General features: G+C 35.4%; 1 protein-coding gene across 10 annotated transcripts in view; it reads left to right on the forward strand.

The window, feature by feature from the left end:
- The window catches only part of TCERG1 (transcription elongation regulator 1), a 72,177-nt gene that overhangs the window by 14,172 nt on the left and 39,870 nt on the right, over positions 1–18,135 (forward strand). For 6 of the 10 annotated variants that reach the window (XR_001156493.2, XR_012913974.1, XM_012774170.2 and 3 more), the window contains exons 5-9: positions 345–587; positions 4,728–4,790; positions 5,950–6,150; positions 7,231–7,343; positions 8,124–8,212. Coding sequence is in view for 6 of the 10 variants with exons in the window: in XM_012774170.2 (XP_012629624.1) it covers positions 345–587; positions 4,728–4,790; positions 5,950–6,150; positions 7,231–7,343; positions 8,124–8,212 (709 nt within the window). In the remaining 4 variants the exon portion in view is untranslated. The remainder of the gene's footprint in view (positions 1–344; positions 588–4,727; positions 4,791–5,949; positions 6,151–7,230; positions 7,344–8,123; positions 8,213–18,135) is intronic. The other 4 variants (XR_012913975.1, XR_012913976.1, XM_012774172.2 and 1 more) reach the window with 1 other exon arrangement.

Consider the following 18,135-nt stretch of genomic DNA (forward strand, 5'->3'; position numbering starts at 1 on the left):
TTTTGTCCTTCCAATCCCCCATTTTCCTTGTTGAATCTTAATCTTTTAAGGCTCATCATCTCAGTATAAAATTTTCTGTTCCCTCTCACAGTTAGGAATACTCTTTGGGTTTTGATTTCTACCACTATGCATTTATCCCATTTCACTTTATATTTTATTTTCTTATGTTTCATTTAACTGACTACTTTCATGCCTCTTGAAGATAAGACCTTTTGACAATTTTCTTGCAGTGCATGGAATGGGCCCTTAAATATTATTAAATTACTGAATGAGTGAATGATGAATGGATGTAGTAAAGTGGTTTATGAAGGAGTGATACATGTTTTTGTTTTATCTCTTATCAGCACCCACAACACAAGATCAGACCCCAAGTTCTGCTGTTTCAGTTGCCACGCCTACAGTTAGTGTTTCAACTCCTGCTCCTACAGCCACACCTGTGCAAACTGTTCCCCAGCCGCACCCCCAGACGTTACCTCCTGCTGTTCCTCATTCAGTACCTCAGCCAGCAGCTGCAATACCTGCTTTTCCACCAGTAATGGTACCTCCGTTTCGGGTTCCCCTTCCTGGCATGCCAATTCCACTTCCAGGTAAACCAACAGATTATAATGGTCTTTCCAGCTATGTTTCCATATTGTCAGTTAGTTTGTTCTCATGTGTCTGTTGCGTTTGAAATTTGCCTTGAATCTCACCTGTTTGAAATGTTTTTGAAAGATTCATGGCTAACTGCAATATTTTCTCTTAAGTTTTGGTAAATGTCTTTTTTGTTGTTGTTGTTTACATGTCTTAAAATTAGAGCCACATTTAAAGCTACACTTATTTTGGATAATGGCCTCAATTAAAAACGATCATCTTTTCATGTAAATATGTTCTAAATGCAATATTTTAAGGGATTGAGTCTGTGAAGTTGAGAAACCACAAGTCACAATAGCTAACACAAGCTGAATGATTTATACACAGTGCATTTTTCTAAGCACTTTACATGCATAACTCCTTTAATTTTCTCCTTATTTTATGAGGTAGGTGCACAGACAGGTTAAATTACTTGCCCAAGGTCACATAGCTAGTGATGATGTTAGGATTTGAGTCTGTACCCTCCAGATCCAGATACCACGCTCTTAATAACTGTATTAAAACTGGGAAGAAAATGTGAGTTACTTAACTATAAAAAAGTCATATGAAATAGAAACATTCCCTTGTAACACTTGTGGTGTACACTGTAACATGCATCATTTAAAAGTTCATTATGGTGAATTCATGTGTTTTATTGTCTTAAGATAAATCATTAAGATTAGAGAAGGACTTAGAAGATTGCGGAGTAGAATTCTTACCATAGGGATTAAACAGTGATAGTGTTGGGCATTCTAAATTTGAATGCATTTGCTGTTGTCAGAAACCTTTAATCCTTGATCTATGGTTCATTCTTCTGTATTATAGTTGAAAATGTTGGTATCTTAGGTCAAATTCACAGGGCTGACTTGTAGCAAAGATGAATAGAACCTAGACCTTTTGTCTCTATATTTCACATTCTGCCCACTATTTATTATTGCCACTTTATTATATTTCTGTGTGAGAATATTGTGATACAGCTATTTATTTGCACACACCTTAATTATCATTATTGCTCCAGTTGTCTTTTTACTTGTGACTGCTTTGCAAAGGATACTTTCAGATATAACTTGGCAAGAAAGAAACAAAAATTTCAAGTCTTAGTTTTTTGTTTGTTTTTTGATTTGATAGAAAAACCTTTTATACATTGATGTAGTGTTAGATAATTAAATGACTAATATATGGTATTAATTTAAAAATAAGAAAACTCAATATTTTCTTTAATATTAGGGATTATCTTTTTTCTAAATTAAATTTAAGACAAGCAGCTGGATATTTTCTTCTGGACATAATTTTTTTAGGAAACTAAATGATAAATGGGCAATAACTTGACATTTGTCACAACCTCTTTTTGCAATCTTGGTCTGCTTTTGGAGTTAAAGACAGTTTTAAGACCAAATCCTGTATTCTGAGTGATTGGAGCTGGGGTGGTTAATTCTGTAGAGAGAAGACTGAGAGGTAGGTAGCACGAAAATGTTGTCAAAGTATTTTCACAGGCTGTCATTTTAAGGACTTTTGCTTTTCTTTAGAGGTTCTTAGTAGGACCAGTGGGTGAAAAGTAACAGAGTAGCAAAATTCATTTTTATAGAAGTGGAACTTTGTCATAATAAATCCTTCCAGCTCTAGCTGCATTTTGATGTCATGGTCTCCTCTGACCCTTGCCCCATCGTTAAAAGTTTTAAGACAGGTAGTGATGACTATTTGGATTACCAAATGAGGTGGCACCTGTGAAGTTTGGCAGTAAAAGGCATTCAATAAATGGCAGCCATTAGTGACATTTCGTAGGTTAGTTGGAAGAGAACCTGAATTGGATACTCTGTTAAGATTTTATCCAAATACCAAGATTCTTTGGAGAGGGAGCCTAGTGTCTTACAGAAAGTGATATTAGTATGTGTTTATATATTAAGGCATTTTTGATATTAATATTAATTCATTTTTCTTATTTTCCCTTTTAATTCAGTCCTACAAGATGTTTAGTGAAAAACAAGGACAAAGATGACTTGTTTTTTTCCTTTCCAAATCGTCATTGGTTATATGTACAATGAGATCTCTCTCTGTTTTTCCCTCTTTATTTCAACTCAGCAGTAAGGTGAACAGGAGGGATTTATATGTAATTTGTCTTGGAGCCTTAAATTCTATTTGAAATAGCATTGTCTGGCTCTAATGAGCATGATTAAGGAAGTCATAAATAAGATGAAAGGAAGGAGTGGTAGAATTAGGTAAAATACAGGAATGAGATGTGGAGTTTATCTTTTTGGCCTGAGAAAAGACATGACCTTTCATGTCTATGGTGTATATTTTGGTAGTCAAATAGAAGAGTTCTGTGTTGGCCCAATTATTTATTAACAACAACAGTGAAATATGAATAGGTTTGATTTTATTCTATTCAAGTTGAGTAGTTAAAATTATTTATTGGAGGATGGTTTTGGAGATCAGTCTTTGAGTATAAAGTTCATATATTCTTATGAATTGAATTTCTAGTGCTAGCTTTTATAGGTTCAGTGATCCTGCAGGTGGCAGTATTTATACTAATTTAAACTTACTATGTGCTATATAACTTACTTGACCACACTTTCTTTTTTAAAAAATTCTTTTTTGAGACAGTCTTGCTCTGTTGCCTGGGCTAGAGTGCAGTGGTGTCATGACATAGTTCACTGCAACCTCAAACTCATGGGCTCAAGCGATCCTCAACCTCCCCAGCAGCTCGGACTACAGGCGTGTGCCACCATGCTTGGCTGATTTTTCTAATATTTTTAGTAGAGATGGAGGTCTTACTCTTGCTCAGGCTTGTCTCAAACTCCTGACCTCCAGCCCATCCTCCCTCTCGCCTTGGCTTCCTAAGATGGTAGGATTACAGGGGTAAGCCACTGTGCTTGGCAATTCAGTATTTTTATTTTAGTTTTAAGAGTTCGTATTAATAGAAAGTTTAGCTTTGCTATTCTTTATATAAGATAGCAATTAAGAAATTAAAGGCATTTTTCAGAAATTGGCTGTATTTTTGTGTGTGTGTGTGATCATATTGCATTGTATATAAATTTTAGTCTCTGAGTTAGGAGAAATCTCTTTTCCTGTTCGTTAGTGGGTAAAATAGTTTATTATTATTTTTAATTTTTATGGATACCAAACTAAGTTTTTTCAGCTGAAAAAATTATTTCCCCTATACTTTTCTTTGGACTTCAGCCTTTTCCATTTTAAAAAAATTAAAGGTCACTTTTAATTTTGAGTTTCCTCAATCAGCTTTAGTTTTCCAGCTTTTCCTTTCATTCCCTTTTTTAATCGCCATTGTAACGCATCATGATGAGCCTTCATTCTTCTAAGAAATGTATGTAATTTCCATTCTTTAATAAAAGTGCAACTTCTTTAGCTGGCTTGAATTATAGAGGTTTCTGCAACCATCAGCCCATATAGTCACTAATGATATTAAAGAGGCTGTATGTTCTTAATGTTTTAGCCTGCCTCCATGGTGTTCCAAGCCCATGGGATTCCACAGAGCAGGCACTAAAGATGGATTTTTTTGTCATTAATTGACTGCTTCTCTCTTCTTCATCTTTGCCTTTTCTTTTATTTAAAGTATTATTTGCAGTGCAACATTTGGATCCATTTCATACCTTACTTTCTTCCTATCTCTACTACCCCTCTTTGTCCTTACTCCTTTTCTACTTCTGCATGGTTGTGCCCCATGCCTCAGCTCCTGCATGTAGTTTCAACTTAGCAGCAGCATAGAGAAAGTGTCTTGTCAGTGTCATGCTGCATCTGCCTTTCACTGGTATCTAAGCAACAGCAGCATGGGTTTGATGTCCTGTGGGAAAATGTCCCACATGAGAATTCGTTAACATATATAGTGAAGGGGCTTTGTTTTGTTGAATTTAAAGTCCTGAGACTCCTTCAAATATTTTCAGAGCTGGTTTTATTAAAAGGTAATTGATGCTATTGTTTAAAATCATTGGATTTGGCGCCACTTCCCACAAAATGTCAAACAAAAAGAAATTTTACTCCATTCTTGGTCTTTTTCATTAGAAATAGCGTTCTAAATTGTAGTCTTAAATTATTTCCCTGAATCCCAGTGGTAGCTGACATACAATGGCAGCTTTCCAACGTATGCTTGCTTATCCATTTTACAGGTGTAGCAATGATGCAAATAGTCAGCTGCCCGTATGTAAAGACAGTCGCTACCACCAAGACCGGTAATTTTTAAAACCATCTTAGTTTGTTTTGTCTGTAAGTTGGCATGGTAGTGAATGTTGTTGTTTATCCTTTTATTTATTCTTTTGCCCAAGTGAGTGGATTTTTTTATATTTTTCTTTTTAATGAGCAGTATAAATGCAGTTGTCATATTTGGCCAACACTTAATTTTCCCAATTGCCTATAGTATTAGCTTCTTTGGTTCACAAAAGCAAATAAGGTCAGATCACTTTATATCTTAATTTATGTAATAAGTGTAAACAACTTCATTCTCATTTTCATAACATTTTATTTTATTTTAGATGTGTGTTTTTAAGTTAAATATAAAAAAATCATTTTCATGTGTAAAGTGATGTGATTATACTTGCATGCTAGTGAGTATATGTGTGTGATTATTTGTGTGTGTAGTATACATTTACATTTTAAAGTTATTGAAGTAATATAACTACCTGAAACTTAAATTCAGGTGTAGGGTTTGGGGATTTTTTTCCCCGATTTTGATTCATGTTCCTTATTTTAATAGTATTTTATTTATATAATATCAGCTTATATTTAGCTATATTGTAAAAAAATAGAAATCTTGGCTTATCTTCTAAAAAGTAGAAGCAGCTTTGCTTTCTTTAGGAAAAGAGTAAATTGATGCAGATTACAAGGATATCTGACTTAATCATTTAGATTTGATAAACTCAGTCATTTGCTTTAAAACTGAGAATTTTATTCATATCCTTTTGGGTATCTTAGAACTAGAAAATAATTCTGCCTCAAGAAATATGCTCAGTAAATATATTGTTTTGATTTCATTAGAATTTGAGAAACTATTTTTGTAAACATACATTTTTCTATTCGTAAGTGGAGAATTATACCATGATTTTTATAATTTATTATGTTAAGACTTTGTCATGTGAGACCCAAATTTCTGACTGTCCTTAAAGTGCTTCTTGGGTTGAATTTCTGTGTCTCATTGAATTTAGGTATTAGAACTAAAAAACCAGAGGAATAGAATTAAGTAATATTTAAACCATCTTTTTATATGATTTTTTTGGTTTCAACTGGTTCATTCATTTATTAACATTTAATAGAAAGATTTAGCCGATATTTTAGAGTTTTATTTTGTATTACAGTTTGATACTTGGATCTAATTTTTTATTACTCTTTTTTTAGGTGTATTGCCAGGAATGGCCCCTCCTATTGTACCCATGATACATCCCCAGGTTGCTATTGCAGCTTCACCTGCTACCTTAGCTGGAGCAACAGCAGTTTCTGAGTGGACTGAATATAAAACAGCAGATGGGAAGACATATTATTATAATAATAGAACATTAGAATCAACCTGGGAAAAACCCCAAGAACTAAAGGAAAAAGGTAGAGGTTATAATGACTTGGAACATAGTATGACTATAATAAGTAGAATGCTACTTGAAATTCTGGATTTAATTTCTTTTTAAGAGTTTAAGAGATTTTCCAGTTTAACATATTTGTGGGATTATTTATTTCTACTGAATTGATAAATATATTTATTTAAAAGGCTAATTCTACTTAAATGTTTATCATCATTTGTTTCCACTTGGAAAAATTAAGTTATATATGTATATATTTTTATTATTTTCAGGAATTTCATAATTATTATATAATAATCCTTATTGAAATCGATAGTACTGATCAGGAAGGAAACCAACTATTTATTTTATGTTTTCTGAAGGAAGAAAAAGAATTAAGCCCTTGAATATTTAGATGTTGTGGAAGACTCATAATTTTCTATATCACAATGTCCTATTTCTGTTCCTAAGTAGCTTAGTATTATATCTTATCCCATTCAGGAAAATGAATCATTGCTACAAATGATATTGTGACTGACCTGAAAGACTCTATGCCCCTTTGAAGTCTAAGTAGGTTTTCTTTAAAGACAGTTTTGTGACTGTTATAGCAAGATATTTGAAGTAGAGTATTACATTAGATTCATATCAGTGATATTACAAGGAAGGGGCCAGGCGCGGTGGCTCACGCTGTAATCCTAGCACCCTGGGAGGCTGAGGCAGGGGGATTGTTTGAGCACAGGAGTTCGAGACCAGCCTGAGCAAGAGCGAGACCCCGTCTCTACTAAAAATAGAAAGAAATTGGCCAACTAAAAATATATATAGAAAAAATTAGCCAGGCATGGGGGCGCATGCCTGTAGTCCCAGTTACTCAGGAGACTAAGGCAGACGATCACTTGAGCCCAGGAGTTTGAGGTTACTGTGAGCTAGGCCGACGCCACGGCCCAGGCACTCTAGCCCAGGCAACAGAGTGAGATTCTGTCTCAAAAAAAAAAAAAATGTTATTATAAGGAAGGACATTTTATCTTTATGGTTAATACCTAGAAATGGAATAGCTTAACTGCTTACTCTCTGTTCTTAGAAAATTATATCAAAACTTTTGAGTGATATCATCTTAATTTCTTAATAGAAAAATTAGAAGAGAAGATTAAAGAGCCAATTAAAGAGCCTTCTGAAGAACCTCTTCCAATGGAGACAGAGGAGGAGGATCCTAAAGAAGAGCCTATAAAGGAGATAAAGGAGGTAAAGGGCCACAACCCATTAAGCTGGGATCCACATTGTTTGGTACATTTTACTTGTAACTAAATACCTATTTGATATATTTTTAAATAATTGTTATGAATTTGATTTTTGAAATCTAAGTGTTCTTTGAAGTTTCTAATTCAATTTTTCCTTTGAAAATTTCATTAAATTACTTCTTATACTAAACTCAAGCCCATAGAAAGAAAGGGCCTTGGACCAGAGCTTGGAACTGATCTCCAACATCTTGACTTAGAGACGGGCACATGTTATAATCATAAGCGTAACTTCATATTTGGAGGATGTTAATCTGTCCTCTCTACTGTTGTGTTCTGTCTGATTGATCACTTTATAGCATGAAATGAGTTGCTTTTCGGAAGCTTTGTTTATTCAGTGAAGGACTAATGGTAGTCATATTTTAGTAGTAGGACAGTTAGCAGAAATCAGAAACAATGTTAAATGAAGAGATTTCTAATTCTTTATACTGTAATTCTCCATTTCTGTTCCTGATCACATGGTTAGTGAATCTATGAGATAAGACCAGATGCTGCTGCTGGGTTCTGTTGTTGTAGAATTAAATTCTTCTGTGGGCAAGGATTTAGATTTTAGATTTTTTTTTTTTTTTTTTTTTAGAAATTTCTACTTGAAGTCCCCCTTCCTCTTCTAGCAACAAACCTTGTGTTGGTTACACTTGGAGTTGTTTGCAGTTACAGTCTTTTTTGTGGAATGTTCAAGTATAGTTTTGTGATAGTAATTAAATGGGAGTAATATTATTTCCCATAGGAGCCCAAAGAAGAGGAGATGACCGAAGAAGAAAAGGCTGCCCAGAAGGCAAAGCCAGTAGCTACCACTCCTATTCCTGGTACTCCGTGGTACGTATTTAGCTTAATTAGTAAGTTTTCTTTCTTATTTAAATCGTACTTGATTGTTACATGATTTATTTTGTAGAAAAATTACTTTTAAAAAAGCATATATGTCAAATATGTTTTTATCTACTGAAAATTTCAGTTCTTATTTGTGGTATTTGGGGTGTTCAAACCTAAATTTCAGTTATTGCAAGTGTATTCCTTCATGATACTCTCTATTAATGTTCATTGTTCTTAATTATAGATATGAACTGTGGATCCGAATATGTCTTTTTATCTGAGTACAGGCATACCTCATTTTATTGTTCTCTGCTTTATTGTGCTTCACAGATACCTTTCTTACAAATTGAAGCTTTGTGGCAACCCCGCATCAAGTCTTATCAGTGCAATTTTTCTAATAGCTTGTGCTTACTTTGTGTCTCTGTGTCACATTTTGGTAATTCTCACAATATTTCCAAATTTTTCTTTATTATTACATCTGTTATGGTGCTTTAGGATCAGTGATCTTTGGTATTACTATTGTAATTCTTTAGGAGTACCACAAACCCACACCCATGTAAGATGATGAACTTAAAATGTTGTGTGTGTTCTGATTGCTCTGCTAACTATCTGTTGCCTGTTTTCCTCTACTTGGGCCTCCTTGCTCCCTGAGACACAACAATATGAAAATTAGGACAATTGATAACCCTATGGGGCCTTTAATTGTTCAAGTCAAAGAAAGAGTTGTGTAACTCACCTTAAATCAGAAGCTAGAAATGATTGAGCTTAGTGAGGAAGGAATGTAAAAAGCCAAGATAGGCCAAAAACTAGGCCTCATACACCAGTTAGCCAAGTTGTCAGTGCAAAGAAAAAATTCTTAAAGGAAATTCAAAGTGCTACTCTAGTGAACACATGAATGATAAGGCAAAGCAGCCTTATTGCTGATATCGAGAAAGTTTGAGTGGTCTGGATAGAAGATCAGACTAGCCATAACATTCCCTTAAGCCAAAGCCTAATCCAGATCAAGGACCTACTTCTCTTCAATTCTTTGAAGGCTAAGGGAGGAAAGAATGCTCCAAAAGAAAAGTCAGAAGCTAGCAGAGGTGGGTTCATGAGGTTTAAGGAAAGAAGTCATTTCCATAACATAAAAGTGCAAAGTGAAGCAGCAAGGGCTGATGTAGAAACTACAGCAAGTTAACTAGGAAGTCTAACTAAGGTCATTGATGAAGGTGACTGCACTAAACAACAGATTTTCAACATAGACAAAAAAGCCTTCCTTTGGAAGTAGATGCCATCTAGGACTTCTAGAGCTGGAAAGGAGAAGTCAATGCCTGAATTTAAAGCTTCAAAGGACAGGCTGATTCTTTTGTTAGGGGTTAATGCAGCTGTTGGCTTTAAGTTGAAGCTAATGCTCATTTACCATTCTGAAAATCCTAAGGCTGTTAAGAGTGATGCTAAATCTGCTCTGCCAGTGGAACAACAAAGCCTAGGTGACAGCAGATCTGTTTACAGCATGGTTTGCTGAAGCCCGCTGTTAAGACCTACTGCTAAGAAATAAAGATTCCTTTCAAAATGTTGCTGCTCATCAACAGTGCACTTGATTACCCACAAGCTCTGATGGAGGTATATGAGGATTTAATGTTGTTTTTATGCCTGCTAAAGCATCCATTCCATAGCTCATGGATCAAGGAGTAATTCTGATTTTTAAGTCTTCTTATTTAAGAAATAAATTTTGTAGGGCTATAGCTGCCATAGACAGTGATTCCTCTGATGGATATGGACACAGTAAATTGAAAGCCTTCTGGAAACAAGTGACCATTTTAGATGCCATTAAGAACCTTTGTGATTCTTGGGGGGACACGAAAATGTCAACATTAACAGGAGTTTAGAAGAAATTGATTCCAACTCTCGTGGATAACTGAAGTGTTTAAGACTTCAGTGGAGGAAGTCACTACAGATGTGGTGGAAATAGCAAAAGAACTGGAAGTGGAGCCTAAAGATGCAACCGAATTGCTGCAGTCTCATGAGCAAACTTAAATGGATAAGGAGTTGCTTCTTATAGATGAGCAAGGAAAGTGGATTCTTGAGATGCAGTCTACTCCTGATGAAGATGCTGTGAACAGTGTTGCAGTGACAACAAAGGATTTAGAATTTTACATAAACTTAGTTGACAAAGCAGCAGCAAAGTGCTCCAATTTTGATTTACTCCAGATAAAGTTCTGCTGTGGTTAAAATGGTATAAAATGGTGTTGCATGCCCCAGAGAAGTCTTTTGTGAAAGGAAGAGGCGATTGATGTGGCAAACTTCATTGTTATTTTAAGAAATTGCCACAGCCACCGTAACCTTCAGCAACCACTACTCGGATGTTAGCAGGCGTCATCATCCAGAGCAAGACCCTCCACCAGCAAAAAGATTATGACTCACTTATGGCTCAGATGATTGTTAGCAGTTTTTTAGCAATAAAGTATTTTTTAATAAAGGTATGTACATTGTTTAGATATAATGCTATTGTACACTTAATGGACTGTGGTATTACGTAAGCATAACTTTTATATATACTGGGAAACTAAACATTTTTTTTGCTCACTTTATTGTGATATTTGCCTTATTGGGGTGGTCTTGAATAGAACTTGCAATATATGTGGGGTATGCCTGTATTGAATAGTCTACTTTTTTTTTTTCCTCTCTGGCTTGGTTTCTACTTTTCTTTCTCTTGTCATATCATGCTTCCTTTCCTATTCCTGCTTGAACTCATTTTTTTATATAGTCCACACATTGCAATGAATTAGCTTGTTTCTGAAGTCTTGTAATCTATAGGTTCCCTTTCAACTTCTTTTTCTTGTTTTTTTCTCCTTGTTTTTGTCATTGAAGAAATAAATGTTTTTCCTATAGCATTCCCAAATCTGGATATTATTATTGTGTCCCCATGGTACTGTTTAATAGGATCCTCCATTCCTGAATTTCCTACAATCCCACAAGCAGACCCAGAGGTGTGATTAGATTCAGGTTTTGTTTCTTTGCTGCAACTTAGAAAAGAATAGCTGAATTCATAAGAAGGCATAAAATAGGAAAAATTACATAAAAAATCATGGAATTCCACCTTCATCAAACCTTCCCGTTAATAAAAGGTTTGGTACAACTTTCTATACCTTTTGCTTGATTATCTTTTTTTTTTTTTTTTTTTTTTTTTGAGACAGAGTCTCACTTTGTTGCCCAGGCTAGAGTGAGTGCCGTGGCGTCAGCCTGGCTCACAGCAACCTCAATCTCCGGGGCTCAGCGATCCTACTGCCTCAGCCTCCCGAGTAGTTGGGACTACAGGCATGCGCCACCATGCCTGGCTAATTTTTTGTATATATATTTTTAGTTGGTCAATTAATTTATTTCTATTTTTGGTGGAGACGGGGTCTCGCTCAGGCTGGTTTTGAACTCCTGACCTTGAGCAATCTGCCCGCCTCGGCCTCCCAAAGTGCTAGGATTACAGGCGTGAGCCAACACGCCCGGCCTTGATTATCTTTTATGTATATGTATAGGAGTGTGTGGTTACATGCCATTATATAGTGTCTTTTAAAAATATATTATTCCTCGGTTTTTTTTTTTTTTACTAAATATTAATGTGTAAGAAATCTTGCACTTTTATTGTGTAGAAGTCTATTCATGACAGCTAGTTCTCTGTTGCATGAAAATGCATAATTTTCCTAAAAATGTGTGGTTAGGTTGTTTTCCCCTTTATTTGTCTCTGGCATTACAGAAGTTGCTATTTAGGACATCTTCATACATATTTCTTTGTGAACATATGCAGGTATTTCTGTTGGAGTCATTCCTAGAGATGAAATTGCTGAATCAAGTGGTAATAACTATTTAAAATTTTGGTGGATATTGCCAAATAGAGCTCAGAAAATGATTTTTTGCGGGGCGCGAGGGTGGTGGTTGGAAGGCTTTACCAGTTAATTTTCCTACCAACAGCCTGAGATTACCAGTTTTCCCACATGCATAGTAGTATAGTGATATTATATTCCTTTTAAATCTTTGGTAGCCTGATAAAAGGTATCTTATATTTCTTGAATACTGGTGTGGTTGACTTACATCAAGTTTATTGTCTGTGAATTTGCCTTTACATGTTTCTGCCTTTTTTATGGACTTTTTTTCTTAATGATATGTGGGAGATTTTTATGTATATTATTACTAATCCTTTGACTTTTATATGTATTAATAGTTTCTCTCAGTCTATTTATTTTTGTTTTGGTGTCCTGTCTTACATAAATTTTGTATTTTAATGAGGTCAAATTGATCTTTTAAAGCTTCTAGGTTCAGTGTCTTTTTAAGAAGCATCTCCATCCTCCCCATCCCCAAATGCATGCATATATTCCTAGTGCTTTATTTTTTATTATTATTATTTATTTATTTATTTTTTGAGACACAGTTTCGCCTTGTTGCCTGGGCTAGGGTGCCAGGGCATCAGCCTAGCTCATAGCAACCTTAAACTCTTGGGCTCAAGCTATCCTCCTGCCTCAGCCTCCCAAGTAGCTGGGACTACAGGCACGTACCACCACCCCCAGCTAATTTTTGTTTCTATCGTTAGATGGCTGACTAAATTGTTCTATTTTTAGTAGAGACAGGGGTCTCACTCTTGCAGGCTGGTCTCGAACACCTGACCTTGAGTGATCCTCCCAACTCAGCCTCCCTGAGTGCTAGGATTATAGGCATGAGTCACCATGCCTGGCCTATTCCTCGTGCTTTTATAATTCATCTGAATGCCATTTCTTATTAAGTGGCTAAGTGCTAACTTGAAGCTAAAGAGATTGTTCAGCTAAGTGGAATATGCTACATCATTTGGATAATCACATTTTAATCAGTATTTCTTTCTCTTGATTTTCTTTTTTTTTTTTTAAGACAGAGTCACACTCTGTTGCGGGATAGAGTGCTGTGGCATTAGCCTAGCTCACAGCAACCTCAAACTACTGGGCTCAAGCAATCCTTCTGCCGCAGCCTTCCATGTAACTGGGACTGCAGGCATGTGCCACCATGCCCAGCTAATTTTTTCTATATATTTTTAGTTGGCCAATTATTTTCTTTCTATTTTTAGTAGAGACGGGGTCTCACTCTTGCTCAGGCTGGTTTCGAACTCCTGACCTCAAGCAGTCCGCCCGCCTCGGCCTCCCAGAGTGCTAGGATTACAGGCATGAGCCACCGTGCCCAGCCAGATAATTGACATCTTAACAGTGTTGTCTCTTCCAATTCATGAACATGATTTATCTTTTCATTTGTTTAGGTCTTTAATTTCTCTTAGAGTGTTCAATGTAGAGTTCATGGATATATTTTGCCAAGTTTAGCTCTAGGTATTATGTTACTTGGTGCTATTACAAATTATATATTTTTCAAAAATTTCATATTCCAATTGTTGTTAATATATAAGAATAGAATTGATTTTTGTATATTAACTTTGTATTATAGAACCTTGCTAGATTGGTTTATTACAGTAGTTTTGTAGATTCCCGGGGATTTTCTGTGTAAACCATCATGTGCCAAAGGAACATTTTTATTTCTTCTTCTTCTTCTTCTTTTTTTTTTTTTTTCTGAGACAGTCTCATTCTCTTGCCCTGGCTAGAGTGCTGTGGCATTAGCCTAGATCATAGCAACCTCAACTCCTAGGCTCAACAATTCTTCTGCCTCAGCCTCCCGAGTATCTGGGACCATAGGCATGCGCCACCATGCCCAGCTATTTTTTTCTATTTTTGGTTGAGTTGGGATCTTGCTCTTGCTCAGGCTGGTATTTCTTCTTTTTTGATCTTTTATGCCTTTTATTTTTTTTTCTCCTTATTGCTAGGCCTTTTAGTGTTTAGTGTAATGCTAAATAGAGCAGATGAAAGTGGGCATTCTTGCCTTGTTCCTGATAGTAGGAGAGACAATTAGTCTTTTACCATCAAATAATATTAGCTGTAGATTTTTCAGAGATACCCTTTATCAATTTGAGGAAGTTCCTTGTTTTTTAGTGTTTTTATCATAAATCTGAATCTATTGAAATGAGTGAGTTTTTCTCCTTCATTCTTCTAATACGGTGAATTACATTGACTTTTGAATGTTAAACTGGCGTTGCATTTCTGGGATGTGTATTATTTGTCATGGTATCTTATTTTTATATATTGTTGCATTTTCTTTGATTTTCTAATTCATTAAAGATTGTGTATCTATATGTGGGATATTAATCTGCAATTTTCTTTTGTAATGTCTTTCTTTGTTAGGTTTTGGTATTAGGGTTATGCCAGTTTCATAAAATGGGTTTGGTAGGGATTGGTGATTTCCACTACTCTACTGAAAAAGCTTGTAAGATGGTATTACTTTCTCTCTAAAGTAAAAGTTAATATTACAAAATTAACAACTAAAACTCGCTGGTTCTAAAGGGTTTCTTTTGGGAAAAGTTTTTGTTAAATTAAACTTCTTTACTAGTTCTACAGGGTTATTCAGATTTTCTATCCCTTCTGTTGATTTTGATAAGTTATATTTTTTTAAGAAATTTACTTTGTCTTAAGTTGTTGAATTTGTTGTTGTGAAGTTGTTCATATTATTTTAATGTCCTTTAAATGTCTCTGTGATCTGTGGTGATAAAACCTCTTTTTCATTCCTGATAGTTAGTGGTTCGTGATCTCTTTTCTTATCAGTCATCTAAAAGTTTGTTATTTTTTTTCTTTGATCTTTTCAAAAAAACAATTGTAGGCTGGTTTTCTTTCACCTACTTTGAGTTTACTTTATGCTGCTTTTTCTGTTTTCTTGTGGTGAATTCTTAGGTTATTATAGTTCTTTCTAGTGCGAACATTTAAAGACTTAAGTTTCCTTTCAGTACTGCATTAGTGGCATTCCACAAATTTTGATAAATGTATTTCATTTTCATTTAGTTTATGTTATTTTAAAATTTACTTTTTGATTTGTCTTTATGTCTCATGAATTATTTAGAAGTGTGTTGTTTCTAGATATTTGGAATTTTTCTAGATACTTTACGTATGTTAATAATTGCCCTGTAGTCAGAAAATGCACTTTGTATATTTTGATACTTTGACATTGATTGAGACCTGTGGTTTTGCTTAGCATATGTCTGTTGTTTTGAGTCTTTTGGTCTATCAGTTGTTGAGAGAGAGTGATATTAATCTATTATAGAATTGTCTATTTTTCTCTTTAATTTGGCGCATTCTTGATCTATTTTGAGGCTCTATTAATAAACTTATTTAGGGGTGCGCCTCGGGCCGCGGGACTCGCAGCCGCCGCCTCTACAGCTGTGTCAGAACTGAAGAGAGGAAGGGGAGGAGCTGAGTTGAGCAAAAAAACAAACAAAAAAAAAACCACAAAAAAACAACAACAAAAAATAAATAAACTTATTTAGGTCATTAAATATGAAATGTCTGAGTTTGAATCAAAAGTTTAGTTTATTATATCTCAAACAAAAAGCAGTATATTAATTAAAGCATGTGACTATTGACACAGTTTTGCCATCTTAACAGTAGCTTGCTTATGCCCGAAGCGAAGAAGCCTGGAGAGCAAGTGGCCATGAAATCGTGAAAGGCATTTTCCACAGCTTGTTGAGAACTGAATATTTTTTTTGTTTTGTTTTGTTTTTGAGACAGAGTCTCGCTTTCTTGCCTAGGCTAGAGTGAGTGCCGTGGCGTCAGCCTAGCTCACAGCAACCTCAAACTCCTGGGCTCAAGCGATCCTTCTGCCTCAGCCTCCCGAGTAGCTGGGACTACAGGCACGAGCCACCATGCCCGGCTGATTTTTATATTATATATATTAGTTGGCCAATTAGTTTCTTTCTATTTTTTTATGGTAGAGACGGGGTCTCGCTCAGGCTGGTTTTGAACTCCTGACCTTGAGCAATCCGCCCGCCTCGGCCTCCCAGAGTGCTAGGATTACAGGCGTGAGCCACCGCGCCCGGCCAAGAGAACTGAATATTTTTCATTACAAGAAGTGGTCCAAAGCCTGGAAGAAGTAGTAGTTAGTTGGTACAAGGTCTGGTGAATAATGGTAGATGACAGAGAGTTTCCAAGTCCAGCTGCTGTAGTTTGAGCAGCGTTGTTTGTGGAACATGTGGTCGAGTGTTGTCTTGCAATAGGATTGGCCTGTCTCTATTGACCAGTCTCGGCTGCTTTATGGCAAGCATCCTCATCCTTTTGTCCAGTGGGTTGCAGTAGAAGTCCGCTGTAATGCATTGACCAGGTTTCATGAAGCCGTAGTGGATAATAGCAGTGCAGGACCACCAGACACCATTAGCTTTTTTTGGTGACTATTCAGTTTTGGACTCTGTTTCAGCACTTCGTCTTTATCCAGCCATGGTGCCGAACACTAGTGATTGTCAAAAAGAATACATTTTTCATCACACATAACGATACAGTATAGAAATGGTTCACCTTTATGTCATGACAGCAAAGAAAGGCAAGCTATGAGATGATTTCTCTCCTGATTCTTGTTTACTTCACGTGAAGTAAACAAGCATCTTAACCTTGCCGATTTGTTTCAAACGGCCCAATATTGTTGGCATAGTAACGTCAGACCTTGTTGATAATTCACTCATAGGTCAAGGTGGATTCACTTTCACTCCAGCTTTCAGCTCATATTTATCCACTTTGGTGTCAGGTCACCCACATGGCTCATTCTCAAGATTAAAATCACCAGAACAGAATTTCTCAAACCACTGAGGTACTGCGCATTCATTAGCCACATCCTCTCAGACACTTTGTTGGTATTTCAAGTCGTGTGCGCTGCATTGTTTCTACGACGGAGCTCGTAGTCAAAAATAACAGGAATTTTTTGACTTATCCATGCTTTCACAAAAATTGCTCTGAAAGTTTTTTTGAAAGATAGTTACCAAGCCAAACTGCTTTTGAAAGAATGAGGATGTACCTTCACAGCAACAACAACAAAAAAGTGTCCAAGTGAAATGTCAGAGATTAACAACTGGCAAGCTTAAATTACTTAAATTGGACATTCCATATTTAATAACCTAATATATACATTTTACAATTGTTATATCTTTGTGATGAATTATTCCTTTTATCATTATGAAATGAACTTCTTTATCTTCATTCTACTCTTTGTCTTTAAGTCTATTTTATCAGTTGTTAAAAACAGCCATTTCTTTTATGCTTTCTGTTCCTGTGGCATATCCTTTTCCATCCATTGACTTTCAGCCATTCTTTGGCTTTCTATTTAAAGTGTGTTTCTTATAGACAGCTTATGGTAGCGTTTTGTGTTTTTATACACTCTGTCAATTCTTGCTTTTTAATTGAAGTATTGAGACTAACATTTAATGTAATTGATATGGTTAGATTTAGGTGTACCATTATTTGTTTTCTTTTTGTCATCTCTATTTTTCATTCCTCTTTCTCTCTTTGCTACTTTCAGTTGAATTATTTGAATTCTATTTTGCATTCCATTTAATTTGTCTCTTGGCTTTTTGGTGGTAGCTCTTTGTGTTATTTTTTTGTTGTTGCTCTAGGGATTATAATATATATACATATCTGTCACAGTCTATTTAGAATTCGTAGTGTACCACTTCATGTAAAATGCACCCGATATAGTTGTCAAGTATATTACTACTACCTACATGAAAACCCCATCAGGCAGTGTTATAATTTTTCATACATATTTTTAAAAAACTGAAGAGGAAAAGAATCTTTTTTATTTACCATTTCTGTTCATTTTTTTCTTTATTCCTAACAATCCAGTTTTCTCTTTAGTATCATTTCCCTTCAGCATGAAGATTGGACCTCTGGGAAATGAAATCTCAGTTTTTCTTCACCTGAGAATTTTTTTTTTTTTTTTTTGCCCTTGTTTCTGAAGGATAGTCTAGCAATTCATTTTTTTTTTTTTTCCAAGAACATTAAAGATGTTGTTTCACTGTATTTTGGCTTCTGAGGTTTCTGCTAAGAAATCCATGGTCTTTGGAATCATTTCTTTGTTTGTAT

This window comes from Microcebus murinus, chromosome 21 (assembly GCF_040939455.1).
Source record: "Microcebus murinus isolate Inina chromosome 21, M.murinus_Inina_mat1.0, whole genome shotgun sequence".
NCBI classification, from domain to species: domain Eukaryota; kingdom Metazoa; phylum Chordata; class Mammalia; order Primates; family Cheirogaleidae; genus Microcebus; species Microcebus murinus.